The 24,574-nt window shown below is 41.0% G+C and overlaps 1 protein-coding gene across 5 annotated transcripts; it reads left to right on the top strand.

Moving 5' to 3' along the window:
* Positions 1–639: 639 nt before the first annotated feature.
* Positions 640–24,544, top strand: b4galnt3b (beta-1,4-N-acetyl-galactosaminyl transferase 3b). 5 transcript variants are annotated; one of them, XM_037106151.1, is made up of 21 exons: positions 4,584–4,981; positions 5,235–5,331; positions 9,861–9,916; positions 10,045–10,128; positions 12,029–12,124; positions 14,431–14,521; positions 14,624–14,724; positions 14,834–14,901; positions 16,073–16,151; positions 16,253–16,319; positions 16,508–16,642; positions 16,798–16,907; positions 18,126–18,226; positions 18,397–18,452; positions 18,553–19,288; positions 19,822–20,081; positions 21,367–21,520; positions 21,610–21,682; positions 21,765–21,918; positions 22,339–22,465; positions 23,156–24,544. In XM_037106151.1, exons 1-21 carry the CDS (start codon positions 4,751–4,753, stop codon positions 23,244–23,246), a joined length of 2,967 nt encoding a protein of 988 aa, XP_036962046.1. In that variant the 5' UTR covers positions 4,584–4,750; the 3' UTR covers positions 23,247–24,544. The 5 variants fall into 5 exon arrangements, with proteins under 5 accessions (XP_036962048.1, XP_036962047.1, XP_036962049.1 ...); XM_037106153.1 differs by lacking the exons at positions 4,584–4,981; positions 5,235–5,331 and adding an exon at positions 640–772; XM_037106152.1 differs by lacking the exons at positions 4,584–4,981; positions 5,235–5,331 and adding an exon at positions 1,741–2,112.
* The last annotated feature ends 30 nt before the right edge of the window (positions 24,545–24,574 follow it).

Here is a 24,574-nt window from a genome sequence, read left to right as displayed (position 1 = left end):
AGAGATATTCATTAACTATTTAATGTATTGGAGTCTAGATGTTTGCTTAGTTTTGGGAGGACTTTCTTTGCATGGATCTTTTGCCCAGCTCCATTCTGAACACCCTCAAACTAGCCCAGTTATTTTGTGGTGCCTGTATATACTATATATTACGGTTTATATATATGAGACAATACGGTTATGCAGTGCAAGAACAGAGTTTAAAATAAAAGCACCAACCTGTGAACTTAATTCAGTCAGTTAATTACTTAATTGAATGATGAGTTAATTTATTGAGCATTTAAAGAATTAATTGATTATCTACTTTATTCATTTTACCAACCTAATTCTGATCACAGTGAGCCATGGCATTTCAATTGTGTGAATAATACACGCATTTTTCACATGCATATGCACTGTACTGAGAGTATGCATGTGCTCACTACCAGTATGTATGTGCAAGTGTAGTATGTAGTTTGGGCCTGAATGGCTTCCAGTATGCTGGTGATGAAATACCTGCAAACAAGGTTAACCAGTTCCCCTGAAAAAGCTAAATTTGCATGACAGTCCTTGCAGGTTGGGAAACTACACGAGGGACAGCACACACAAACTGGGCATCAGAGGCAAAGCCTGTAACTCGAATAACTCTGTAGGAGTTTGCGCCTGAGAGCTAAAATGGTTATTTTCCCCCTGAAAAAACTCCTCCGCAACAGCAAATATCTTCTGTTAGGGACGATTCTCCTGCTCGGAGTTGTGATCGTCTTCTATGAGATGGTCGAGATGGAATCGTGGGGTGAGTGTGTGTTCCTACTCAGCAATAATATGTCCAAACTTCTGTGGAACTGGTGCATCATTTAGACAGTGTTTAGATCTGATAGGCAACCTGTGACTGATACAGAAGCCTGACAATGTAGAGAAGAGAAGAGAAGAGAAGAGAAGAGAAGAGAAGAGAAGAGAAGAGAAGAGAAGAGAAAAGAAAAGAAAAGAAAAGAAAAGAAAAGAAAAGAAAAGAAAAGAAAAGAAAAGAAAAGAAACTTGCAGAATGAATTTTTCTGAGGTACCCAACACATTTAATCACTTCACTCCCATTAAATTAACATTCTGTTGTTTAGGAGAACATTAAAGTCTGTTCTCAGCAATTGGTCAGATCCAAGGCAAGCAAAGCCACATGGTAGAAGACTGGCAGGTGTCGCTCTGTGTGATCCTCACCTCACTGAGCAGAGAAGGCTGAGTGACCTAGAGATATGTGGTCCATCAGGTTTCACTTGATCTGTACCAACTACCTGCCTGGCAGGTGCGATGTCACCAAACAAGTTCGATAGGTGACAAATGGAAGTGTAATGAGTTCGGATCAGCCTAGTTTTGTGCATTTTAAAGCGGATACTTTTAACGGTACACGGATGTTCACGTCTCCTCGCTTTTTCCGAGGGGGACCGGTCAAGGCAGTCACCACCAAAACGCGTTTACGGGAGGAGATTTCAAAATAAACTACCCACTGAAAAATATGTTGCCACAAGCACTCCTGTCTGCCATTCTTGTAAGTACAATTAGGCATTTTATCAGTTGTATGCGGTGACAGTGAAGACATATAATCACGTCTGTAGAGCCTTCTTTTTTTTTGTTTTTGTCACACGTGCTTTTACTTTGAAAGTGAAGCAGGAAACGCTGTTCCGCTCTCCCCCCCCCCCCTCCCCCCCCCTCTCTCTGATCATGAAGAAGTGTGATTAAAGCAGGTGTGACACCCACTCCAAGCTCTGCTGTCTGTGCTGCTCGGTGAAGAGGTCAGGACGCAGCAGAACAGAGCCAAAAAAAAACCGCCTAGATGATCAAGAGATCAGTGTAAAAAACGGCTGTCTAAAGATACGGTGGGATTTTTCGCGGGATGAGAGCCGCATGAGGGCAGCGCGCACTGGGGACATCCAGGGCGCCGGTGGTGCGCACCCACTGGGTGTCAGTGACGGAGCCTGTAACTCGAATAACACTGTAGGAGTTTGCGCCTGAGAGCTGAGATGGTTGCGATGATTTTCCCTCTGAAGAAACTGCTGCACAACAGCAAATATCTTGTGTTTGGGACGATTCTCCTGCTCGGAATTGTGATCGTCTTCCATGAGATGGTTGAGATGGAATCGTGGGGTGAGTGTGTGTTCCTGCTCAGCAATAATATGTCCAAACTTCTGTTAAACTGGTGCATCATTTTTAGACAATGTTTAGATCTGATAGGAAACCTGTGACTGACACAGAAGCCTGACAATGTAGAAGAAAAAAAAAAGGATGAAAGGAAGAGAGCAGTTTAGTGTGTTTTTCTGTAAAATCTGTTCTCAGCCACCATCAAGGTAAGCAAACCAGCAAAGACCAAAGAAGGTTAAATTACAGAGAGATGTGTGGTCCATCAGGTCAGATAGAAAGGTGTGCTCTTAGTCTCTCTACCAGATTGTAATGACAAAAGCCGTTGTGCTGTTTTGACACACATTGTGTAAACCAGCCACCTGACTGGCAGGTGCAATGTCACCAGACCAGCTCCTCTGATGACAGATGAGAAACTGTGATGAGTTTTGATCAGCCTAGTTTTAAACGTGTATTTTTAATCTGTTGCTATGCGTAATATCTTTACGATGTCGAGGAAGAGTGGACGGACACTGAGGCCAGTGGAAGTTGGTTCACTTCTCACAACATGGCAGGAGCATGGTAACAGGTCAACAGCATACCAGCGGTGCCAGCACTATAGACTCTGACGACTGAGTAAACCACATTTGGCCTCGGCTATGCTGTCACCCAGGGGACATCTCCTAACATAACACAACATTCTCAATCCTCTACACTATTGATACTGGGTACATGAAAACATAAATAATGATTCAAGCCTTATTACAATTACCACCAGCCAAGTGGTTACTGTGAAGCAGTTTAAGTTGTTTTTTTTGGGGGTATTTTTAAGGTATTTTTAATAACATAATACAACTCTTCTACAGTTGTAAGAGAGCCATTAGTTATCAGTGAGGCTCATGTCAGATAAAACTACACAACAGTCAGCTAGGGAACTTACTTCCTTACTCAACAGAGGTCATTACAATATGCAAATACACTGACCTTTTATTTCTGGAAAAATGAAATGCGACCCTAAACAGAATCAATAGCTGTTTTATTTCTTTGGCATTCTAACTTTGAATACAACTTTCCAGACACACTTTGAACTGTTTTATCTCATTCATTACTCTGTGAATTAATTGGATGATAAGGGTGAAAACACACTTTTCTGAAAGCTGTAGTCTGTAACTATTTTTTTTTTTATATTTGCCAACATTGTCATTATGATCTGACGGTAGAATAAGATACAGTTCAGCTGTGTAAAAATCCACTGTCTGTGTTCCACCCAGTGGCCATAATTTGATTTGCAATAATTCACTGCTCCTGGATCAAAACAACCAATCAGAGCCAAGGGGCGTGTCTGAGAAGTGTCAATCATTCTCCTGCATACGCTGCTGGCAGTCCCCTCCCACGTAGGCGCAGCACCTGCTCTTACCTGGTCAAATAAATTCAACCTGAAGCCCAAACTGGAAACAATGGCAGAGAACAGTCTACAACAACAATGCCGAAAAATGCCCCAGCATTTCCCACTTCAAAGGGAAGAAATGAGAAGACTGACGAAGTTTAGCAGTGTTTAAAAGAAAGAGACTAGACCGAGCCAGAAAAAAAACAAGGACAACTGTCCTAGCTTCATTTCAGAGGTGGAAGGAGCTGCGGGATTTGAAAGAATTCAAATGTTTGCTGCTTTTCTGCTGGACAAGTAAGGACCCCGTTTTTTATATGTTAAATAATATGTTTTAACCACAAGGAAGGTGGCAGCGTTTACAGTAATACTGGCAACACCGCATATCGCTGATGTTGCAGTCGAGCTACGTAGCTTGTTGGTAAATCTAGCCTGTTGGCTTGTATGCTAACTTCGCAGTTTAGCTTTGTGCTTATGGCTACTGGTTAGCAAAAGTGTCTTTCAAGTGACCCGGCAGTTATAATTATGTCAGTTTGTGTTCAGTGCGCTCGTAAGTGCTTGAATTGGTTTAGAAAAATAAGGGTAATGTTACTCATGCTTCAGAAAGGCAACATGGCATAAATGTTGCGCAGGGTAATGCTCAGCTGGTAACTCAGTCTACATGATGTGAGGAATGTTGTTTGTTTCTCGGGATATCTACAGAGATCGGCACGAGGCACTTCGTTTTTTGAATGCGCCATCTTGATTATTTGGATTCCTCTGTTACCGTGGTTACGGGCACAGGCGGCTTTAAGACATTTGCATCCAATGAGGGATTGAATCAGTAGTATTTCATATTTCAAATGCAGTTGTTGCTGCTGTGAACTGGAGAACTTTGCAGCTTTTTCTGAGACATCACTCACTAGTCTCACAAAACCCACTGCACTGACCGCTTTTTTTTGTAACAAATCGTAATGCAGACTGCAGGCTGTGACACACACACAAAAAAAGCAAGCCTACATTGCTGGAGTCTGACAACACAGCAAAACAACAATTTCAAATAATAATAGTTGACTTTACATAGGAGTAAGTTTAATATTAAAAACAACACATCTATTCTACACACTATGAGGCTTTGGAGTCACTCAAAGTTACAGATTTGGAAACGCAGTTAAACATTTTATTTGTGATCTGCTTGCGGACCACTAGGGGTCACTCACGGGCCACTGATGGGATGCCATCTAGCTGAAATCCCCCATTTGTCCTGTTCCAATTTTTATTCTTCCCCGACACTTAACATGGAACATGCCGGCAGGGATGTTCCATGTGACACGTTTTGTGTCCTGGCCCCCGGTGGTGACCAGGGAGCGAATCTCGGATGAAACAAACTTTTACTTTGAAAGTGAAGCGGGAATCGTTGTTCCGCTCTTTTCCCTGCCTCTCTCTCTTGAAGCACTGTGGTTTAAGGCTGGTGTGACATCCACTCCTTACTCCGCAGTCTGTGCTGCTCAGTGTGCGACACCAGCCAGTGAAGAGGTGAGGACGCAGCAGCAGAGAGCCCAATTTAAAACGCAAAAAAACAAAACGTAGATGATCGAGAGATCAGAGTGAAGGACGGCTGCCCGATTTTTTGGTGGGAAATTACGCGGGATGAGAGCCACCGGGGGCAGCGCGCACTGGGGACATCCAGGGCGCCGGTAGTGCGCACCCACTGGGTGTCAGGCGGACGGGCACACGGTGTGGTCGCTGCCCGAGAGCTAAGATGATTGCGTTGTTATTTCCCTTGAAGAAACTGCGGCGCAACAGCAGATATCTTCTGTTAGGAACGATTATCGTGCTGGGAATTGTGGTTGTCTTCCTTGAGATGGACCAGACTGAGGAATCGGGTGAGTGAGTGCTCCCACTCAGCAATAATATGTCCAAACTTCTGTGAAACTAGACAGTGTAAAGCTCTATCAGAGAACATGTGTCTGATGATTTAAAGGAGGAAAAAAGTAAGAAAGACATAAACTTGCAGAATGAATTTTAGGTTTTGAAACAGTGCAGCACCCCATAAAACCACTTTGGCCTAAAATTTTTGGCCCTGTCAGTGCAATATAAATATCCATACATCTCCATGTGAGCAAGAACAGTAGTGTATTTTACATCTACTTTTGTTTTTGGTTCACATGAATGATGCTGGATGCGTTTGTGCAGGAAACCTAAACCCACAGCAGGTGAAACACAGGTCGACTTAAAGAGATGAACCAGTGTGTGTGTGTGTGTGTGTGTGTGTGTGTGTGTGTGTGTGTGTGTGTGTGTAAGAAATACAGAGTCATGAGGGGGATGGGGCGGTCAGACTGCAGGTTTTCTCAGAAGGAAGTCTTGTCTCACACTGGGTAACCAAACTTCCTGCCCTTTACCGTATTCGCACCTCAGTTCACCATCTGTTTCATTGCTCTCACACTTAGTTCTAACATCAGGGTGTCATCACACGGGCATGACAGGAGATGAAAACACTGAAAAAATGGTAAGGTTGCAGTCGGCCCACGAGGGAGTAACATCAAAACATCACACAGGCACTTTTTGAACAACGTCTGACGTGTAAACACACGCCTGAGACCTGCATTAAAGAGCCTGCCTATCCACACATTCCTGGGCTGTCACCCCCTCCTCACAGTGGGGCTTCTCTCAAAGGTAAACGATTCCACATAGCCCTCTAACAGAGCTCAAAGAGCAACGTGACGATGTAAAAATGTCACAGAAGTGTGGTAGGTGGCAACATCAGGATTGTTCTGGGTGTTTGGAGGGCAAAAGGTGTCAAAAAAGTTGCCGCTTCTAAGACTGCCACTTAAAACTTGATGATTGGAATAGTCACTTGAAAAGACTCTTTTTTTTTTTTTTTTTTTTTGTCATTTTGTTCTCTGGGCATCGCAGGAGCAACAGCATGACAGACGGTAAACCTTTCAAACAGAGTCCAGAAATGATGCCAAATCACAAAACCAACTGATGTAAGCGGAAAAAGCGGTCGGCAGAGAAAGAGGGCAGTGAGATACATTCAGCTCGAGGCAGTGCTGTTCCGGTACTTTGACTCTCTCTGCTCCAGTGATGAATATTAGTGAAGTCAGCTGAACTAAACAACCAAACAACCTCCTCTACAGCTGTCCACGGTGGTTAACACAGGACAAACACACCAAGGTGTGCTGGGATTTTCTAACTGAACCAGATCCATAAGCAGGATGCTGCTGGTGATTTTATTATTGATGTGTGTGATCGGTCGACTGCTTGATCAAATACTGCTGCCCTCGCTTGTTGGCACCAGAAATACTAGTCACTTAAATGTGTTATTATTATTTCATTAATATTCACATTTAAATGTACACAAATACAAAAAAAATGGATATGTCCCTTTTTATTGTATCTGCACCAAAAGTTAGTGGGCTCTATTCTGGACTGAGACCCATCCTTCATCCAAGTTTTGTGGAAAATCTGCTCAGTAGTTTTTGTATAAACCTGCGGACGCAGGTGAAAATAAAACCTCCTTGATGGCAGTAATAACACATTTGTACAGGGAACTTTTTTGATTGCATTTACCAACGAAGAGCTGCAAAACATAATCAATTAGTTTTCAACGACTAAATTAATCGTGAACTGTTTGGATAATAGATTAATCAGTTTGAGTCATTTTTTAAGGCAGAAAAATAAATCCTCTAATTCAGCTTCCTAAATTTGAACATTTCCAATTTCTTTGCTCCCCTATGACAGTAAACTGGATCTCTTTGGGTTGTGTGCACAACAAAACATTTGAGTATGTCAACATTTTTAACCATTTTCTGATGGTGTATGTTATAGAACAAAAAACTACTCAATTAATCAAGGACATAACTGATTATTTTCTTATTTGATTCTCACTTCCTAGCTCATTAGTTTGTGACTCCTTTCACACAAGAAGCAGATGACTGGGTGATATGAGGCGGCTCAGCCTGCAGAGCTTTCTCAAGTCATAAATGATAGTGACATCTTTACACAGGCTTTGATTAAATATTGACTCCTCATTAAGCTGCAACTATTTCAACAACAGATCTACAATACACTTCCTGTAACCTACCGGTTATCTTGAATAAGCACTACTGTCAAACGGAATTGTGCACATACACCACCAACCTGAATCAGTTTATGTGAACCTTTACTGAAAAAGTAAAAGACGGACAACTAAAAAAAGGAGCATCTAAAAGAGAGCATTTTTAATTAACCTCTCTGGCTCCGAGAGTCCTAACTAACAACTTAGCAGCGTTTTCACTGCAAATGCTTATTGTTGTGGTTTCCTGTCGTGCAGCGGAGCAGATCGTGTTCACCGCCCGTAAACTGCTGAGAAAAGAATTGAGTGACTGATACTGGTGACACTGGTTACTATGGAGTGCTCCTATGCTTGACCCTGCACATGCAGGTCACATGGACACTTAAGAACACAGATAGCATAAGAGGTGTCATGTTAATAAATGTCCCGATGGAGAAATGGCTGCCTGGTCATTGTCTCTGCTGGGCTCCTCTCCCACATTTTCTGAATAATCCTTTGGCAGAGAGGGGCAGATAAGATGGAAATGATAACATGATTCTTTTTTTTTGGCTGCATAAGGAGAGCAGCAGCCCTAGTGTTAAATTACGAAAACATGAATTTAATACAATAGCAACATGAAAGACTTCCAGACCCCTTGTTGTTTTAAAGCCAGTTTTGTGTACATAGTATGGAGGCTGAAAGCCTGTCAAGCCCCAGGCAACTGAAACATTTCAATGAGTCATTAAATTTCACCTCACAAATCTGCTGCCAGTCACTTTGAATTTATAGTAAGCAAACAAATTACCAGGGCAGTGCTGTAGTGAATGTCGGGACAAGTAGGATACGTAGGAAGGCTGGCTGAGTGCAGATGAAGATAAAAATATTCCTCTCCTTCTTTTCTCAACTGCCACTCTAGAATTACTTGTGTAACCAAATTTGGCACCCATGTCTCGTGTGCGTGTGTGTGTGTGTGTGTGTGTGTGTGTGGAGATCTCCACCCTGTTGGTAATGACAGACTCCAAGTTTGCAAGCACTATAACCCCAGTTCACTCACTGATACCACAAGTTCATAAAAAAATAAATAAATAAATAAATAGTGAGGTCCCCTTTTATATATAAACTCCAGGCTATGATTTATGAGATGACAGAAAGAGGTTTGAAGGAATAATAATTCTCTTGTGCTCTGCCAGAGATTTCTTTTGCCAACACCGCCATAGCAGCTCATTGAGGGCTGTGTCTGAGATGCCTTGCGTTCAGTGGTCATCAGCAATGGATTGGAACAGGGTGTGGTGTGGGACTCCACTCAGACACTGGGCTTCATTGTTCATGCAACATAAGCTCACAAGCAATAGAAGAAAAAAGCAGCTTGCATATGGCTGACTGAACAGTTAGATTTATGACATGGGCTGCGATCTGTGTCGAAGCAGTTTTAGGTATACTGTGCTGGAGTTTCCTGAGAAGAAACAATGTTTCGATTGACACAAATGTAACTCCTCCTCCTTCGTTGTCCACTTGTTGTTGTAGTGGCAAGCTACTAACGATCGCTACTTTAAAATTAAAAGCGCCCCGCTAAGAACCCAGTTCTAAACTCAATTGGGATGCAGTGGAAAGCTCTTATTTTGAAGACTGATTCGACCTGCTTCACTGTTCACGCTGAATTCCGCCTACCCCAGTGGCGGCCAAGTGGCGGCTTTTTGGGAAAAAAAGGAATATTACACTTACCTTTTAAGATAGACAAGGCAGCAAATTGCAGCCTTTACATTGCTGCAAGTGTGCCACCTTTTCTATCTAAAAGAGGCTAGTGTGTCTGTTCGACTGAGGGCAGAGCTGAGAAACACATACGCACACAGGCACAGCAGACAGGATGAGACGCGCACTTCAGCTGCACTCACACAAAAACCATGAGAGTTGTGCAGGGGTGTGTTTCTGTGTGATTTAAAATGTAACTGCTGTGAAACAATCAGACGAAAGAAAAATGTTTTCTCTCTCTGTCTCAACGGTGGTGCCGTAGAGGAGCGGCAAGCATTGAATGACGTGTCTATCAACAGCAATGACCAATCTGACATAGTATGCCTATAAGTAGTTTGCAGGTGTGGTTGTCTGGTTGCAGAAGAACATTGCGCAATTCTTTGAGAAGCACCAGTTTAAATTCGACAAGTCTTCGACAGTCTGTTACAAAAGGGAGAGTGAATGCGTGCCTCCCGCCCCCTGGCACACCCTCTTGGTTTAAACTAGGAATTAACTGATTTTACCATGCTGGCAAACACCAAACAGATAGAGCAGATCAAGCCACATGCTTTTTGAGAGCACATTTTGTTTCAGGGACTCATACAGCTGATGCATATTATTGCCTCTTATTTTTGCGTTCTCTTCCTTCAGGTTTGAATTCATACTCTGACAACAGCGACTGGTGGAGAGCCATGGTCGACAAAGTGGTAAGGATGGGTTCATGGAAAAGTATGTGGTAACAGAAAATATGATGATGCAAGGGGATGTGTGTTTTGTGCAGGGAGGGGTGGAGGCAAGCATGCTGAAGTAGGGATTTTGTGTGTGTGTTTTCCAGTTCAGCGAGGACCATCAAACAGACCCTGTGAATGTTTTGGATGCTTGGAAATCCAACTACACTCCACCAACCTGGAAACCAGAGGTGTGTGTGTGTGTCTGTGTGTGTGTAAACACTAAGTCTCATCTCCTCTATGTGTACACTGTATTTCCTGCAGCAGGATTTGCTTTAGCAGCCTCCAACGTTACGCATAAGGGTTATCGTATTTCCACTATATTAAGCAGCACTGTGCTCTGGCCAGTTGCTTCCACCTCATATTACATGTTTTAGGGAAGGTGTTACTGTGTCTGGCTCCACAGACTAGTGTAACCAAGCTTTACATAAGCGCTGTAATATTCCCAGGAATCATGTTTTGTTCTGGTGCCCTGTTAGCTATTGGTTGGATGATGCTTGCCCTCCAAATAAGATTGTCTAACCTGTTGTCTCACAAACTGACAAAGTGCTACACCCACAATTTAATTACCATCATTGATTTTGGAAATGACTGTTTATGCCAGGCCACGTTTCCCTGCAATATCTCCCAAACTGCTATTATATTGCTATATTGGATGTGCTTGATTTGCTCCGTTCAGCTATTTCATGCACTAAATTAGCCAAAAACAAGTATTACAAGATTTTGTTTCCCTCCGAAATTGTAAAAATTTCAAAAACTGCTGAGAAACACCTTTCACAGTTCTCAGTCTCTTTTGGTTTTTCTAGCAACCCAAATGTACAATCCTGTAAGGTAAAGACAAATCATAAATTCCTAATCATTAAGAAACTGTAATCAGGGGATATTTGACTTATTTGTTTGAAAGTTTACAATCACTGTCAAGATTAAAAAAAAGTGGCCTGTTGATTTTCTGTCGATCAACTAATCGCTGCAGCTCTTCATGTTTCGTGTCAATATTACAATGTAAAGACGATTTTATACATATTGCTCATTCCTAAACCTAAATATCCTATAAAGAGTAAAGGCCGCCGGCAACTGTTTTATGAGGGAAAGAAAGAGATGGAAGTGCAGCAGAACCACAGTTGACATAAAACAAGGTTGAGCTGGACTCCCAGTCAAGTGGACTTGGATCATGTGTTTGTTAAATCATTACAAGCAAAGCAAGCCCTGTGAAATGCTTGAGTGATTATTTTATAACCTTTTGCATGAACCTCAGCACATAGGTTGTGCTAAACATTTAACCCGTTTGCTGATGACAGCAGATTACTTGGCATGAGTGCCCGAAGCGTTGACTCTTTCCTACATCATTTGCCTACTGTGATACAGTCAGCAAGGACAGATCAGATAAGATGGCTTCTTTGCCTATTTGTTTGATAGATAGTAGTTCCAAGAAACCTCCTCAAAAATCTGTTCCGTTGAACCAAAACTAAACCACTCCTGTATCAGTGGACTACCAACACCCAAAAACTGTGTGACGTGTCTTGTTCAGCACTTGACTGCAGCTCTCATCATAGCCAGACACGTCATTATTTGAACCTCTTATAATACTCTGCTGTGCCAAGGTGATTGCCATGTTGGTGACATATATTTCACAAGACGAGGGATGTAGTTTACCAAGCAGTTTCACAAAAAAACTAAATGGCACTTCACTCTCTTTATCGACTTCATTGACTTGCAACATTACCTTTAGATTAGACAAACATTCTACATTTGATTGAGAGCATAAATCACACTGGATCAAAAAAAACATTTGTAGCCATTGACAACTGTACATATATTTATCTGATGGAACATTCCCTAGTGGCAGAGTGACTTCACTTCCCTGTTTTAGTAAAATTATTCTCCCATTCCACTATCTGCATGTAGCCACATTCAAATTTTCAGTCTCCACATGAAGGAACACCCTGGGCCAAGCAAAAGACAAGCTGTCGATGTCAGTCTAAACCTCAGGGAAACAGATAATCAAGTTATGTTTGTCTTTTAAATCAGTAATCCTATCTGACTGACTAACGTCCGAGCATCATCCTCGCCCTCTCTTTTCTCTTCCTGCAGTTTAAGGGATGGGCCAATCTGCACGCCTTTGAAGACTGGTGTGGCACTTCTACAGCTTCCCTCCGCAAGAACGGGCACTACCCGCTGTATCCTCATGTAAGTCACTCACTCTCCAGCATGGCAGTGCCAGCTGAACCACCACTTCGGTCCAGATGAAAATATCTCAGTAACTATTAGATGGATTGTCATTCAGTTTTGTGAAGACATTCATGGTACCTGGAGGATGAATCCTGTAAAACCACCCACAAGGCTGATATCAGTATTCTTGAGTTAAATGTCTCCATTAAATCAGATGGGTTGCCATGAAACTTTGTACAAACATTCAGGCTTATGATAACTGTGGTCATCCTGAAGCTCTTGACTTTAGCCAAGTCATCAAGTGAACATTTCCATCAGTTCACCACTTTGGTTTATGACTAAACACCCTAAAAAACAAATACAACTAATTACAGTTTGCTCTGCTGCTGGTGGACTTCTTATTTATGGTGCCCCCCCAAAAATGAACCACCCTAAACATCTTTCTTCTTTTTTTTTTGCTACTTTCATTAATTTTTGTCAGCGTTTTATTAACTTTTATTGATGTAAAGTTGAACACAAGTACATTTCTTTTTTCTTTCGGTCTGCACATACAGAGTCCCCTGTAAACACTTAAAGGGATGGCGCTCACTTTATAAAGGGTACAATAAGTATGTGGACCGTAATAGTTAAACACTGTAAAAAATAAACATGTCGCTTAACTTAAACAATATCTAAATTACCTTAGCTGGACACACTGATACTTTAAAATCAACAGGACACACACTCAACTAAGATAGTAAACATCACACATGTGAAATTTCAAGATAGTTTACCATTACATGCTGACAGTAAACGATACACAACATGTCGGATGTCATTCTAGCTGCGATCTTAGAAAAGCTACTGCCAAATAAACTTCATAAAGGGACATCAACATGTTTCCTTAAGATTTCTTGCTTGTTTATTTGTTTTACAAGATTTTCCTGAATAATTATTTAGATTTGTTTTATTTTAGCCTCCTCTATTTCCGTTGCACGTTGAATTTCAGAAGAATGTATTTATCATCCATATTGTTTGAAAAACTCTGCTTAGGATTAGTTTATCACTGGGTTTGGGACTGTGGCGATTGTAAATCATGTTACCATGCTGATATTAGCATTTTGCTCAAGCATTACTACGGTGTCTATTTACAGCCTCATGCTGCTGCCTGCAGGCTTTCTGGTTCCCCAAGTCCGGTTCACAGTTTGTATTGGTGTGGCATTAATAGTTCTGTTCTTTTGACAGGAGAGTGCTTTGGGCAGTGAGTCGTTGTTTTAAACGAGCTGAGAAGCAGATGTTTGCTTACTTTGAACCAGTTCTGCTGCTTCTCAGTGACCATAGCTGTATTCAAACTCTTTTTGTTTTCATATCTTCATAACTTTTTTTTTTTTTTTCCAAATATTTACTTTGGGCACTTATCTTTAATTACATTCTTTCACTCATGTTATTCTTGCAGCTCTGGTATGGTCACGGTATTGTGTCATTTTTAATTTTTTTTTTTTTTTAAATGACGCTTGGTAGCAGACAATTTCAGTTTCACTTCATATCAATCTTCCTACTGTATTCAAACTCTCCTGTTTTCACATTATCATCTTTTGCAAATATTAGGTTTGGGCACCTATCTTTTAACAGTGTTCTTTTACTTGTGTTATCCTTGCAGCTCTGGTAACGGCAACGCAGCCATTTACTAAACTGAGTCTTTGTTATTTTAATCTTAATGTCAACTTCATTGCTGTTATAACCACAAATGGGTGATATAAGACTGCTTTTATTCATTGAGTCTCCTCGGTGTCCAGCCTCCAACAAGAAACCAGTATTAAATAAATAAATAAAACCATTTCTATGACCCTTTATACGCTCAACTGAACACTTCACAATGATAAATTCCACTTCCTGTTCATTTGTGACAAGGTTAGCTCATAGACGCTGCACAGGATGACCACAAAGATCTGCAAAAAGTCAAATACACAAGAAATCACTCCCACTGTCAGACTGTATTTCTCAACATTACATAAAACATACGATCAATGAGATAGGTTAAGATAAAGCAAAAGGGTATGTCAGCTACACCAGAGGACAGCATTATCAAGATCGTCTGTCACATGCAGTTATCATTTATCCCCTTCTCATGAGTAGCTGTTGAATGATAATGCTGTAATTGTGCAGCCAGGTGTTTTTATGTGGCAAAGACATCCCTGCACACACTCCAACGCGAGCGTAGGTAAACACACTCTTGGTTTTCACTCGAGGTGCATTCTACATCAATGTGCTAGATCCTAATGTTGTCTCACTTTGAGTAAACATCATGGCTGATCCTCTGTGTTTCCCTTACCTCGTGCATCCAGACTAGGACTACGGTGAAGAAGTTGGCCGTCAATCCTAAGTGGAGCAACTACGGTCTCAGGATATTCGGTTATCTACACCCATACACCGACGGTACAACGTGTATTCATATGGTTTCTCTCTGTGACTACACTGAGTCATAGTACATTTTCCGTAATCACTCATTTAATCTGTGTCGTTATCCCTTTGTCTCAGGAGAGTTTGTGTTTGCCGTGAGCTCTGAAGACAACTCTGAATTTTGGCTCGGCACAGATGACTCTCCCCTCAATGTAAAGTTATTGGCATGGGTTGGAAAGGTATGCCAGTGGTTCAGGGCCATATCCTCATATTTCTTCTAACGTTCATCAACATGTCATAGTATCACCTTTGTGTATGTTTATTTGCATGCGGGTTTTCCATCTCTAGACTGGCACAGAGTGGGCAGTCCCCGGCGAGTTTGACAAGTATGCCAGTCAGACCTCTGGACCAATTATGTAAGTTGACACCAGGCTTAATTTCATCGTTAAATAAAGAGCTAGCATCATCGATGTGACTAGATGGAGATACAGTGCCATATTGTTGTCCCCGACAGCCTAGTCTACTTAAAATTCACGAGGGGGGGTATTAACTGATTGAATTTATGTCATCGAACAAAACGTCCTCTTAAGCGTGTGCAAACAAAAAACCTTATATCAAGTGTGTAAGGCAATAAATGACCCATTGTCTTCAAGACAATGGTGCAGGTAAATGCGTAAATGCTAACTCATGTCCGGTCCGGTTCCTGCAGACTTGCTTGACATGTTTATGACAGGTTGTGTTGTCTTATTTAATTTTGTCAAAACAAACAGCATCTAAACCTGTGTCAACTTTTCATTTAAACTAAAATTATAACAGTCATTTCAACATCTATGTGCCCTTCTGGAAATCCAAACCAATGTGGTTGATACGGTAAAAACTCTACACTGCTGTTACAACATGGAAAAAAATAAGACCACTTTTCAAAGAGTTTCATAGCATTACTGCTGACATGCTGGAAACTTTGACACACTGCGTGGGGTGTGCTTTACCGTAACTTAGCAGGGGATGTAGTACATGACACAGTATGGGACAGTTAGCCACGTTAGCCAGCAACTGAAAATCTAAACATCAACAGCTAAGATCAGCATTTAGTTTGCAGGGTGTTCTGGCTTGTAGTGAACCCAAATGAACAACAAGACATAACCCAAGTAAACTAGTTTTAAAACAGGCACAACTAATGCTGCAGCGCTGTTTTGCCACGAAGCTCCAGAAGAGTGTTTTGTCGCCTTCGATACTTCCTGCGACTTCTGCCCGACATGGGGCTGAGAAGATTCAGTAACAAAAGACATTTTAAAAAAAGGAAGTAATATTGACGGGTTGCTTACATATGTTGCCACAGCTTTCACCTCAACACTTTGATGGGGTGAAATTTGCAGGAACATACTGAGAAAACAACTAACTCGTTTTAAAATGTGTGCAGTTCCCCACAATTATCCTGATTATTAGAGAAAGGAAATAATGATATCTGCTTAATCAGCACCCAGAGGAAAGAGACTGATGCACAGATTTATATCCGAGCTCCTACAGCAAAGCTAACCGAGACCTACACAGCTACATGACTGGACTCTTTATTTTGTTGTCCAACAGGCTGTCTGCCCAGAGGAAGTACTTTTTTGAAATTCTCTATGTGCAAGACGACAAAGGGTCTGGCCATGTGGAGGTGGCGGTAAGTAGTTGGACAGTCATATAAAATGTCCTCTCCTTCATGTGCAATGTGAGTAATAATGAGGAAGAGCTGTGTAGTTCATTGCATTTGTTTTCCCACAGTGGAAGCTCCTGAACCAAAGCTCTGGGTTCACTGTTATTGATTCCAATCACATCTCCCTCTATGCTAGTAAGTACAGAAAAAACACACATCATTTCTGCAGCCACAGCAAATCTTTATTACTCTCCACCTAACTGTGTTTCACAAGCTTGTCTGGATTTTATCACTCTGTTAGGATGCTCATAACTGCAAATTATGTCAGGGGTTTTTCTGTTGCCCAATTAACAAAGAGCACTTATGTTTTTCTTACGCCACAGGTGAGACTGGCTTGTTACCGTCTGATGTCTCCACCATACCAGAGACAGCTGCAAGCCACCATCGCATCCCCTCAAAACAGCCCGGTGCAACAGCAGACATGTTGAGGGAAGACCCTCGTGACACTTTCTACCGAGGTAAGAGTCGTCTCTCTGTTGTTCTGTTTCTCTGCCACACAGCAGATAAATCACTCACTTCTTGCTGTCTGCATTGCAACTGTTGTGTAACTTGTTTCCTCCTGCTGAATGCGCACAGTAATCTCAACTCAAATCATTGTGTTTGTTATTTGCAGTGCCGTTGGTCAGCAGCAGTTTCCTTAAGGGTGTTCTGCCCGATTGCTCGTACACACCGAGCTACACACTCAAAGGCGTACGTCTGTCCCGCTACCAAGGAGTTCGGATTGTATGTATTTATGTAGCTTATGTCACTGCAGATCATTTTATTCTTTAGAGATCATCATTCACACAATACAGCTCTTGAATCCATTGCGGGAGCAAAATAAAACACACCAGGAAGCTTTCACAGCCATCTGATTTATCTCAGCTGATCTTGCAGCCTATTGTTCCAAAGTCTCATTAGTCACTTTGTGGTCACTTCCTGGAGTTCCTGTTGGTTGCCAAGCAACCCCATACACAACCCAACAGCATAGACAAGTATAGCTTCATGTATGTTGATGGACGTTATCAGTCATACTGGTCATGGTAATACTGCGCTACATCATATGCAACTGAACTTTTTTTTGTTTACGATTTACTAACTTTTAGTATAGCTTCATGTATATCTTATCATTGAGGTGAGGCAAGAAAGCAAATAAATCCCAAAAAACATTAAATTATTCATTAAATTCAGAAATATTTAGGGCATGGGAACAAGGGAGCGAACGAAATGAGGCATTATAAAACAGTCATCAGGAACCCCTGATATTCTGTGGTTTATCAATCAATTTTAACCTCACTGAAGACTGACGGCTCTGCTGTCACTCACAAACTGAGCAGATCTGTGTCATTTATAAGCTTGTCTCCTTTATGAAACGTGTATCCTCAGTGCGCTGCCTTAACGTAAACTGTTGCTGTTTATTCTTGGCATCAACATGCGTCCTTAGCATCAGGTGTGTTGACATGCATCTCTAGTGACCACTTGTGATCAGATCTCATTTCGCCTCTTAATGTACACATAACCACATATATCACTCGGGACAGACGGACATGACAGTATTTGCACAAAAAAAGAATACCTTTATGTCTAACATATGCCGAGTTTACAAGAAGGCACAAATGATTACAACTTAATAGTGAGCATTATACAAAGTTTATAAAGTTTCTCCTAAATCAATAACTTCCACAATTGAGTGATATTATAAGGGAGTCTGGGGAAAAAAATTCTCTCCCTCTTCATTTCAGTGTTGTTTTTGGCTGTATTTGATGTGGCAGCTTTGATCTATTGTTTGCGATCAAGTTTATCATCTGCTACAACTATCATATAGTAATTATTGTAAATGGTTAATAACTATTACATTTAAGTTTTAATTGTGTGGTTGTATCATTTATTATACAATTTACCATGATGTATTAGTAAACTCTCATAGCTTGAACAGCATGTCATTTTATGTCATCTCCTCAGGTCCGCTTGTCCTACATCTACCCCAATGACTACACCCGACTCACACACATGGAGCCAGACGACAACTGCTTCTACCCGGAGCAACCCAGTGTCATGAAGACGTGAGCATCCGTAATCAATAAGAAGTCACACAGTAGGACAGAGACTGAGAATCTTTTAGCAAAAGAAGAAAGTGTCTTGTTGTCAGTCACATCTAATCTGAGATCATTAAGTGACATCAAGCTGAATCTTTGCATAATTCACTGTCCTCATTTTTTCCTCTTGTCTGCAGGAACGGTTTCTCTAGATATCTGATACCAGACAGTCCTCAGGAAAAAAGTACCACAGGTGTTTGTAATTCCCTTTTCTTTGCAAAACAAAAAGTAGTATTTTAGTAGTATTGTCTGTTACACTCTCTCTTTCTGTTTCTCCCTCTGGTGAATGTCAGATTCTGCAAAACCACTGCAAGATGAGGAACAAGATTCTGATTTAACGGGAACAAAATCAGTGCTGAATGATACAAAAGATCATATTGTCAGGAGGAGAAAATCAGTGTCAGATGACAAGGAAGTTTTTCCTATCCGGAAGAAAAAATCTCTGTTAGATAACACAGAATATTTTCCTGTCCGGAGGAGAAAATCGGTGTTAGATAACAAGGAAGATTTTCCTGTACGGAGGAGAAAATCAGTGTTTCATGACAAGAAAGATATTGGCTTCCATAAGAGGAGATCGGTGTTTGATGACAAGGAGGATTTTGGTTTCCGAAGAAGAAAATCAATGCTGAATGATGAGGAAGAGTTTGACGCTGAAGCCGATCAAAAAGAAATCTGGCCGGGCCTGAGAAATAACCCCCTTTTTTCAGATACATATAACAGAAAACACCTTCGGGAAAAGGAGATAGAGAAGAACATGCCTCTACAACTTAATGTAAAAGTGAGCATCCCCACAGCGAAGGTGATGATGAGAGGCAGAATTAGGAAAAAACGGTCAGAAGAAGAAAAAAGTGCTGTGCCAGTGATGAATTGGAACGATACATTCCAGGTCAACTATCAGGACCCTCAGGAGCTGCGATCGGATTATGTGAACTTTGAATGCTTTTTGGTGGGCAACATGCAGCTCTCATCCAGTGAGGCTCTGCCCCTGGTCAAGGCTTTCATGGTCAAACTCGAGGCAAAGCACCCTGGGTGAGTATTGTTGGGATCTGCATCATTTCAATGAGTGTTTTTTGTCTCCATTAAAAGAAATTTAGTTCAAATAAAAGATGAAAATTAGTCAAAGATTTAACTCTGATTCTTCCCTTGAATCTCTCTAGTTAAGATAATGCATTACTACTTGATATTCAGGTGATTATTGTTGCACCGTGTGATCAAGCTCTCTGTCAGTCCTCTGAGTCAAATTAACATTGTCCATATCACCACCGATATGGTGACAACTCTCATTTTGTAAGAACCACACTTATTAGACGTCAACGTTATTACCTTTCCACTAAAGTCTTCAAAGTCTTCTATACATATAATACTTAATATAAATATCATACATCTGCCAGGCGATAATTCGTATTTTTTAACGTATTGTGGTATTTTTTTGAATGAGTGTTTCACGTCTCTTCATAAACCACACCTCCGGTGTAATCAAATAACAAGTACAATCATCAGAGGTTGCAGTACTGGTTTGCAACACATTTCACAGTTTTTTTTTATTCCCTCTGTTCTTGCAGGCTGTTCAAATTGGTGCGTGTGATTAATGTGGTGAGGCATGTGGATGAGGTGAGGGGCAGCCGGTACCTCCTGGAGCTGGAGGTAATAGATACGACCGGCAAGCTGCTGCGCCTGTCGCACTACATCTACACTCTGAACAGCAGCAGCAGGCGTCGCCGCAGGGACACGACTGCCCAGGAGCTGAAACCTCAGCCTTTGCTGTGTAACCCGGTGGGCTTCCAGTGGAATCCAGCTGCTACTGTTCACATCATAGTACCAGGTACACCCACCTTTAGTTGGCTTACTACACCCCATACATTCACCAGCATTTTGTTTCTTAATCTTTGTATATTGGCCTCTGTTTTAACTTTTTGCTGTTCACAAAACCATTCATCGTAAAGGGACACAGAACATTGCCAGTGGCTTACTCGATGACAAGCATTCACAGCCACAAAGCAATGGAGTGCAAAGCATTTTTTAAAAACGTTATTAAATGTTAAATTAATGGGCATGTCCTAACCACAACAATCCTTGTCAATTCACTAAATCAAACAAGAGAGGCCTCAATCGTGAGTCAGATTTGAAGCTGTATAAAGATTCAGATCTCACCGGACTTCTTGTTGTTCCAGACATCTTGGAACTTTCTGACCTCCTGCTGGACAAAGTACAATGGACCGCCACTCGAAGTTGAAATTCCTACTTGTAAACTTTCACATTCGTCTAGCTCAACTTCACGAGGGAGCCGTTGTCTGACGTCACAAAACAAACGCAGCACCTAGGTGTGGGTGTATTCAGGGTCTATTTGTAGACCACAGTATTTGTGCAAAAGTGAATGAAATGTTTAGATACATTTCCAAGTATAAAAGTGCAGCAAAATAAAATGTAGAACAGTGTCTGACAGCTCACGTGTCGTTTTTCCACCTCTATTTCGTTTACAGTGCAAGGAGGCTGCGCTGTTGAGGGCTAAGTGAAATGTTAAAGCCCCCCTATAGTCAACTATGTGGTTTTCATCTCGTTCTGACAGCTGAATGTTTGAGCTTCACTGTGTTGAATTATGAACCTGTGACATGAGTTTGACCCTTGAATGGCTGTTTTTTTGTTAATTTGTTGAAAGTGTAAATTTTGTCTGTGCTCTATAAAAATCTGATTTCCACTTCAAAGATGGAGAAATCTTAAAATGGCAGTTAAACTTGTGAAACGAAAACTAACTGCATATTTATGTATTTTTGCCTTTTTAATGGGGGGAGAAGGAATAAGTGCCAATTTAAGGTTTTAAATGTGGTAATTATGCTGTACTTACTGTAAAAACTACGTCACACACACATCAGAGAATTAATACGTATACATAGGGGATCTTTTAAAAGGAAGGCTCGCAAGTTGCCGCCTTGTAGAGTCCATTGTCTCATTGTGCAAGTGTTCAATTCAATCTAAGCATGCTGATTGTGACTGCAGTTATGTGTAATACATAATATTAGATACACCCACACTCACAACCTTGTTATACCTTTTTATCTACGTACGCATTTCCCTCAATAACTGATCATTTGTCTGTGTGTCCCCCTCAGTGAAAAACCAGGCTCGGTGGGTGCAACAGCTGATCAATCAAATGGAACGATTGTTCAAAGAGACTCATGACACCAACTTCAATCTCATCATCACAGACTACAGCAGCTCCGACATGGACGTGAAGAAGGCTCTTGAGAAGTCCTCACTGCACAGGTACGTGTTAAGGTGTTTTAATTAATCCAAACATGTGAAACTCATTGTACGATATGACGTATTATAACTGTGCCTGTGGAATTGATCAGATACGACTACTTGAAGCTGAGTGGAAACTTTGAGCGCTCTGCTGGGCTGCAAGCGGGTGTTGACCTCATAAAGGTGAGTATCGTAGCATCACTCCGCCTGTAACACGCAAGATGAAGTAAAAAGACTCCAATAATAAATATCTTTTCACCGTCAGGATAAACACAGCATTGTGTTTCTCTGTGACCTCCACCTCCACTTCCCCTCCAACATTATTGATGCCATCAGGACGCACTGTGTGGAGGGATACATGGCCTTTGCTCCAGTAGTCATGAGATTGGACTGCGGGGCTGCGCCATATGATGCCAGAGGTAAATATGCCCATCTTTATTTTTATTATGACATGTCCATAGTTCCTTTAATCCTACTCTTCCGCTGCTTCTTTGCCACTTCAGGGAATCCACACAGCAACCTCCAAGCTCATATCTCCATCTGTTTATCTTGCAATGGCATGTTGAATTACCAGTGTATGGCCTAAGGGCACACATGCAAAAAATCAGCCCTACCAGCTGCTCCTGTTTAAGTGAAACCCGGGTGTGTCGTGTGCTATCTCTTAAACAAAAGCAGTGTGTGTGACTTGTATTGTGTGTCCCAGTCGGCTTGTGAAGCACAAAAAAGCAACAAAAAGATAAATAAGATAATTGTAGCCACTAGAATTTAAAAACTACATTCACAGTTTCATTGTATGTGGCACTAGATTTAAATTAAAAATGTGACCATCTGTTTGTCAGGTTTCTGGGAGATCAATGGCTTTGGCCTGCTGGGGATCTATAAATCAGATCTGGAGGCAGTGGGAGGAATGAACACCAGGGAATACAAAGACACCTGGGGAGGAGAAGACTGGGAGCTCCTCGACAGGTGTGCCTCTAATAGATTAAGACTTATTTGTTGCTCATAATTGTTCTGTCTATTCCTAACCCTAACCCTGTTTTATTTTATTTTGTGTTTAAATGTATAGATAAAAGTGTAAAAAGCCTGTTTTTAGCTTCTGCCATGGAAGAGGATCCAAAGCATTTCTGCACCAACAGTAGGAGATACAGTTTGATTATAATTACTTGAGAAAAGTGAGAGAGACACTGCAAAATAACTGCTGAAAGACATTCAACATGGCAGACTGATGATAAAGTCAGAGACAGATAGTGTTTGAGTATGCTACTGTTTATTTTCATGTTTGTTAAAATAAACTCAAGCAGTTGTTCTTTAGAGACAGCCGATGATTTATTTCATGGTACACTAAATCAACATTGCAACACTATGTATCGAAAGCATCAGGTAACATTTACATCCCCTGCTCAGTGCACACTAGCATGACACTTTCAAACTTATCAAAACAAAACAAAATAGGCTTTTAAATATGCTACAGAGAAAGTGTACCCTTTCAGCAGTGACTGTGAAAATGGCTCCGACATTCAACTGTAGGAACAAGAATAATGAATATTACATAAAACAGCTAACATCTTCAGTATTGTGGCAGTTTTAAGTTGAGGACTGCGTTTAAAACTAACACATTTAAAGTAACTTGACAAACTCTCCTCTTTTCTGCTCCAGGATCCTCGAGGGGGGACTGGATGTGGAGAGGATCTACCTGAGGAACTTTTACCACAACTATCACTCCAAACGTGGCATGTGGGTGACGTAGGTGTCGTGACAAGGTCGCCTGTGGCCGCACCATGACCATGGTCGTCACGGTTACAACCACGGCAACCAGGGCACTTTAAGGCCGCAGCGTGATTCCTGCTACATGCTGCTGACTGACAGAGAAGGTGATATCAGATTCGATGAAGCTGCGGTGAAAGGCAGCAGTGAAGGTCATTTTTAAGGATATACTACTGATAAAACTCCTGCCAAAGAGTTTATGTCACTGGATGTACTGTTGATTACTAAGAGGGTACTGGTCAATGAGTGTGTGATATTGCATATGAAGATAATGCCGTGCATCAGGATGATCTGCACTGCCGGCTGCAGGGAAAGGACATGATCCAAAGACAAAACATAAATTAAATGACATTGCCCAGTAAATGTAATGAAATTAAGTGTCCTTGATCATAAAGATTGCAAATCTTGCACAAGAGTCTTAACTGAGAAAAATTATGAAAAACTTTTATCTTTATTTTATGATTATTATTTTTTTCAATTTGAGTTTAATGTTATTTCTACAAATGGTCAATTGCACCTCAGTTTAGTGCCTTCCCCTGTTTGTACTCATTAATGTTGATTGTGCCTTTTATTGTGACTGTTATTCAGGTACTGGAGCCTCACAGGAGTGTTTTAACAGATGACAGTTAATTATTTAAGTTATTGGCACAATTCATGTAAATCAAAAAATGTGTCCGCCAATTCTCCCTTCACTTCCACTTACCAAAGACAATATTTGAAAAAGTGGATAGAGGGACCTCTACTGGAGGATATTTAACATGTTCACATGTAAAGTTACGGGCAGTTGCAGTCAGCAACTAGTTTTACTGAAATCTGTGTCCAAAAAGCTTCCTCTTCTAGTCGTGGGAAATGAAAAATGACTTTGAATATTTATCCTGTTTTATTGTTATTAAGACAAATGGCAGCATTTTCTTATTGTTCACATTCCGATTTAAGAAGCTTGTTCTCTACTTTGTTTCTTGTCATAAAAGGAGATAAAAACACAAAAACACAATTGCTTCTCTGGTGCTAGGCTTTGTTCTTGGTTTTGATTTCTGACACTGCAAATAATTGTTTTATTTAATTTATTTATTTTGTATACTTTTTGATTTCCTAAAGCCCTGTTGTCCCCTGTTATCCTTTACTACTCTATCATCTCTTACTTTGTTGTCTTCAGATATACCTCATTCCTCTTGTTGTGCTGGGAGTTTACCTGCAACCTGAATCTCTTTTCTCAGGGACTGTATATTTTAAATGTTTCACAACCTTGACAAATCTGAAGAATAAATCTATTTGAGTTCATTTATGATGCATTTTTTTGTACTTCTTAAC

Source organism: Acanthopagrus latus, chromosome 8 (genome assembly GCF_904848185.1).
Source record: "Acanthopagrus latus isolate v.2019 chromosome 8, fAcaLat1.1, whole genome shotgun sequence".
In the NCBI taxonomy this organism is placed as follows: domain Eukaryota; kingdom Metazoa; phylum Chordata; class Actinopteri; order Spariformes; family Sparidae; genus Acanthopagrus; species Acanthopagrus latus.
The sequence above is the reverse complement of the archived record's forward strand: the minus strand, read 5'-3'. Positions and strand labels throughout refer to the sequence as shown.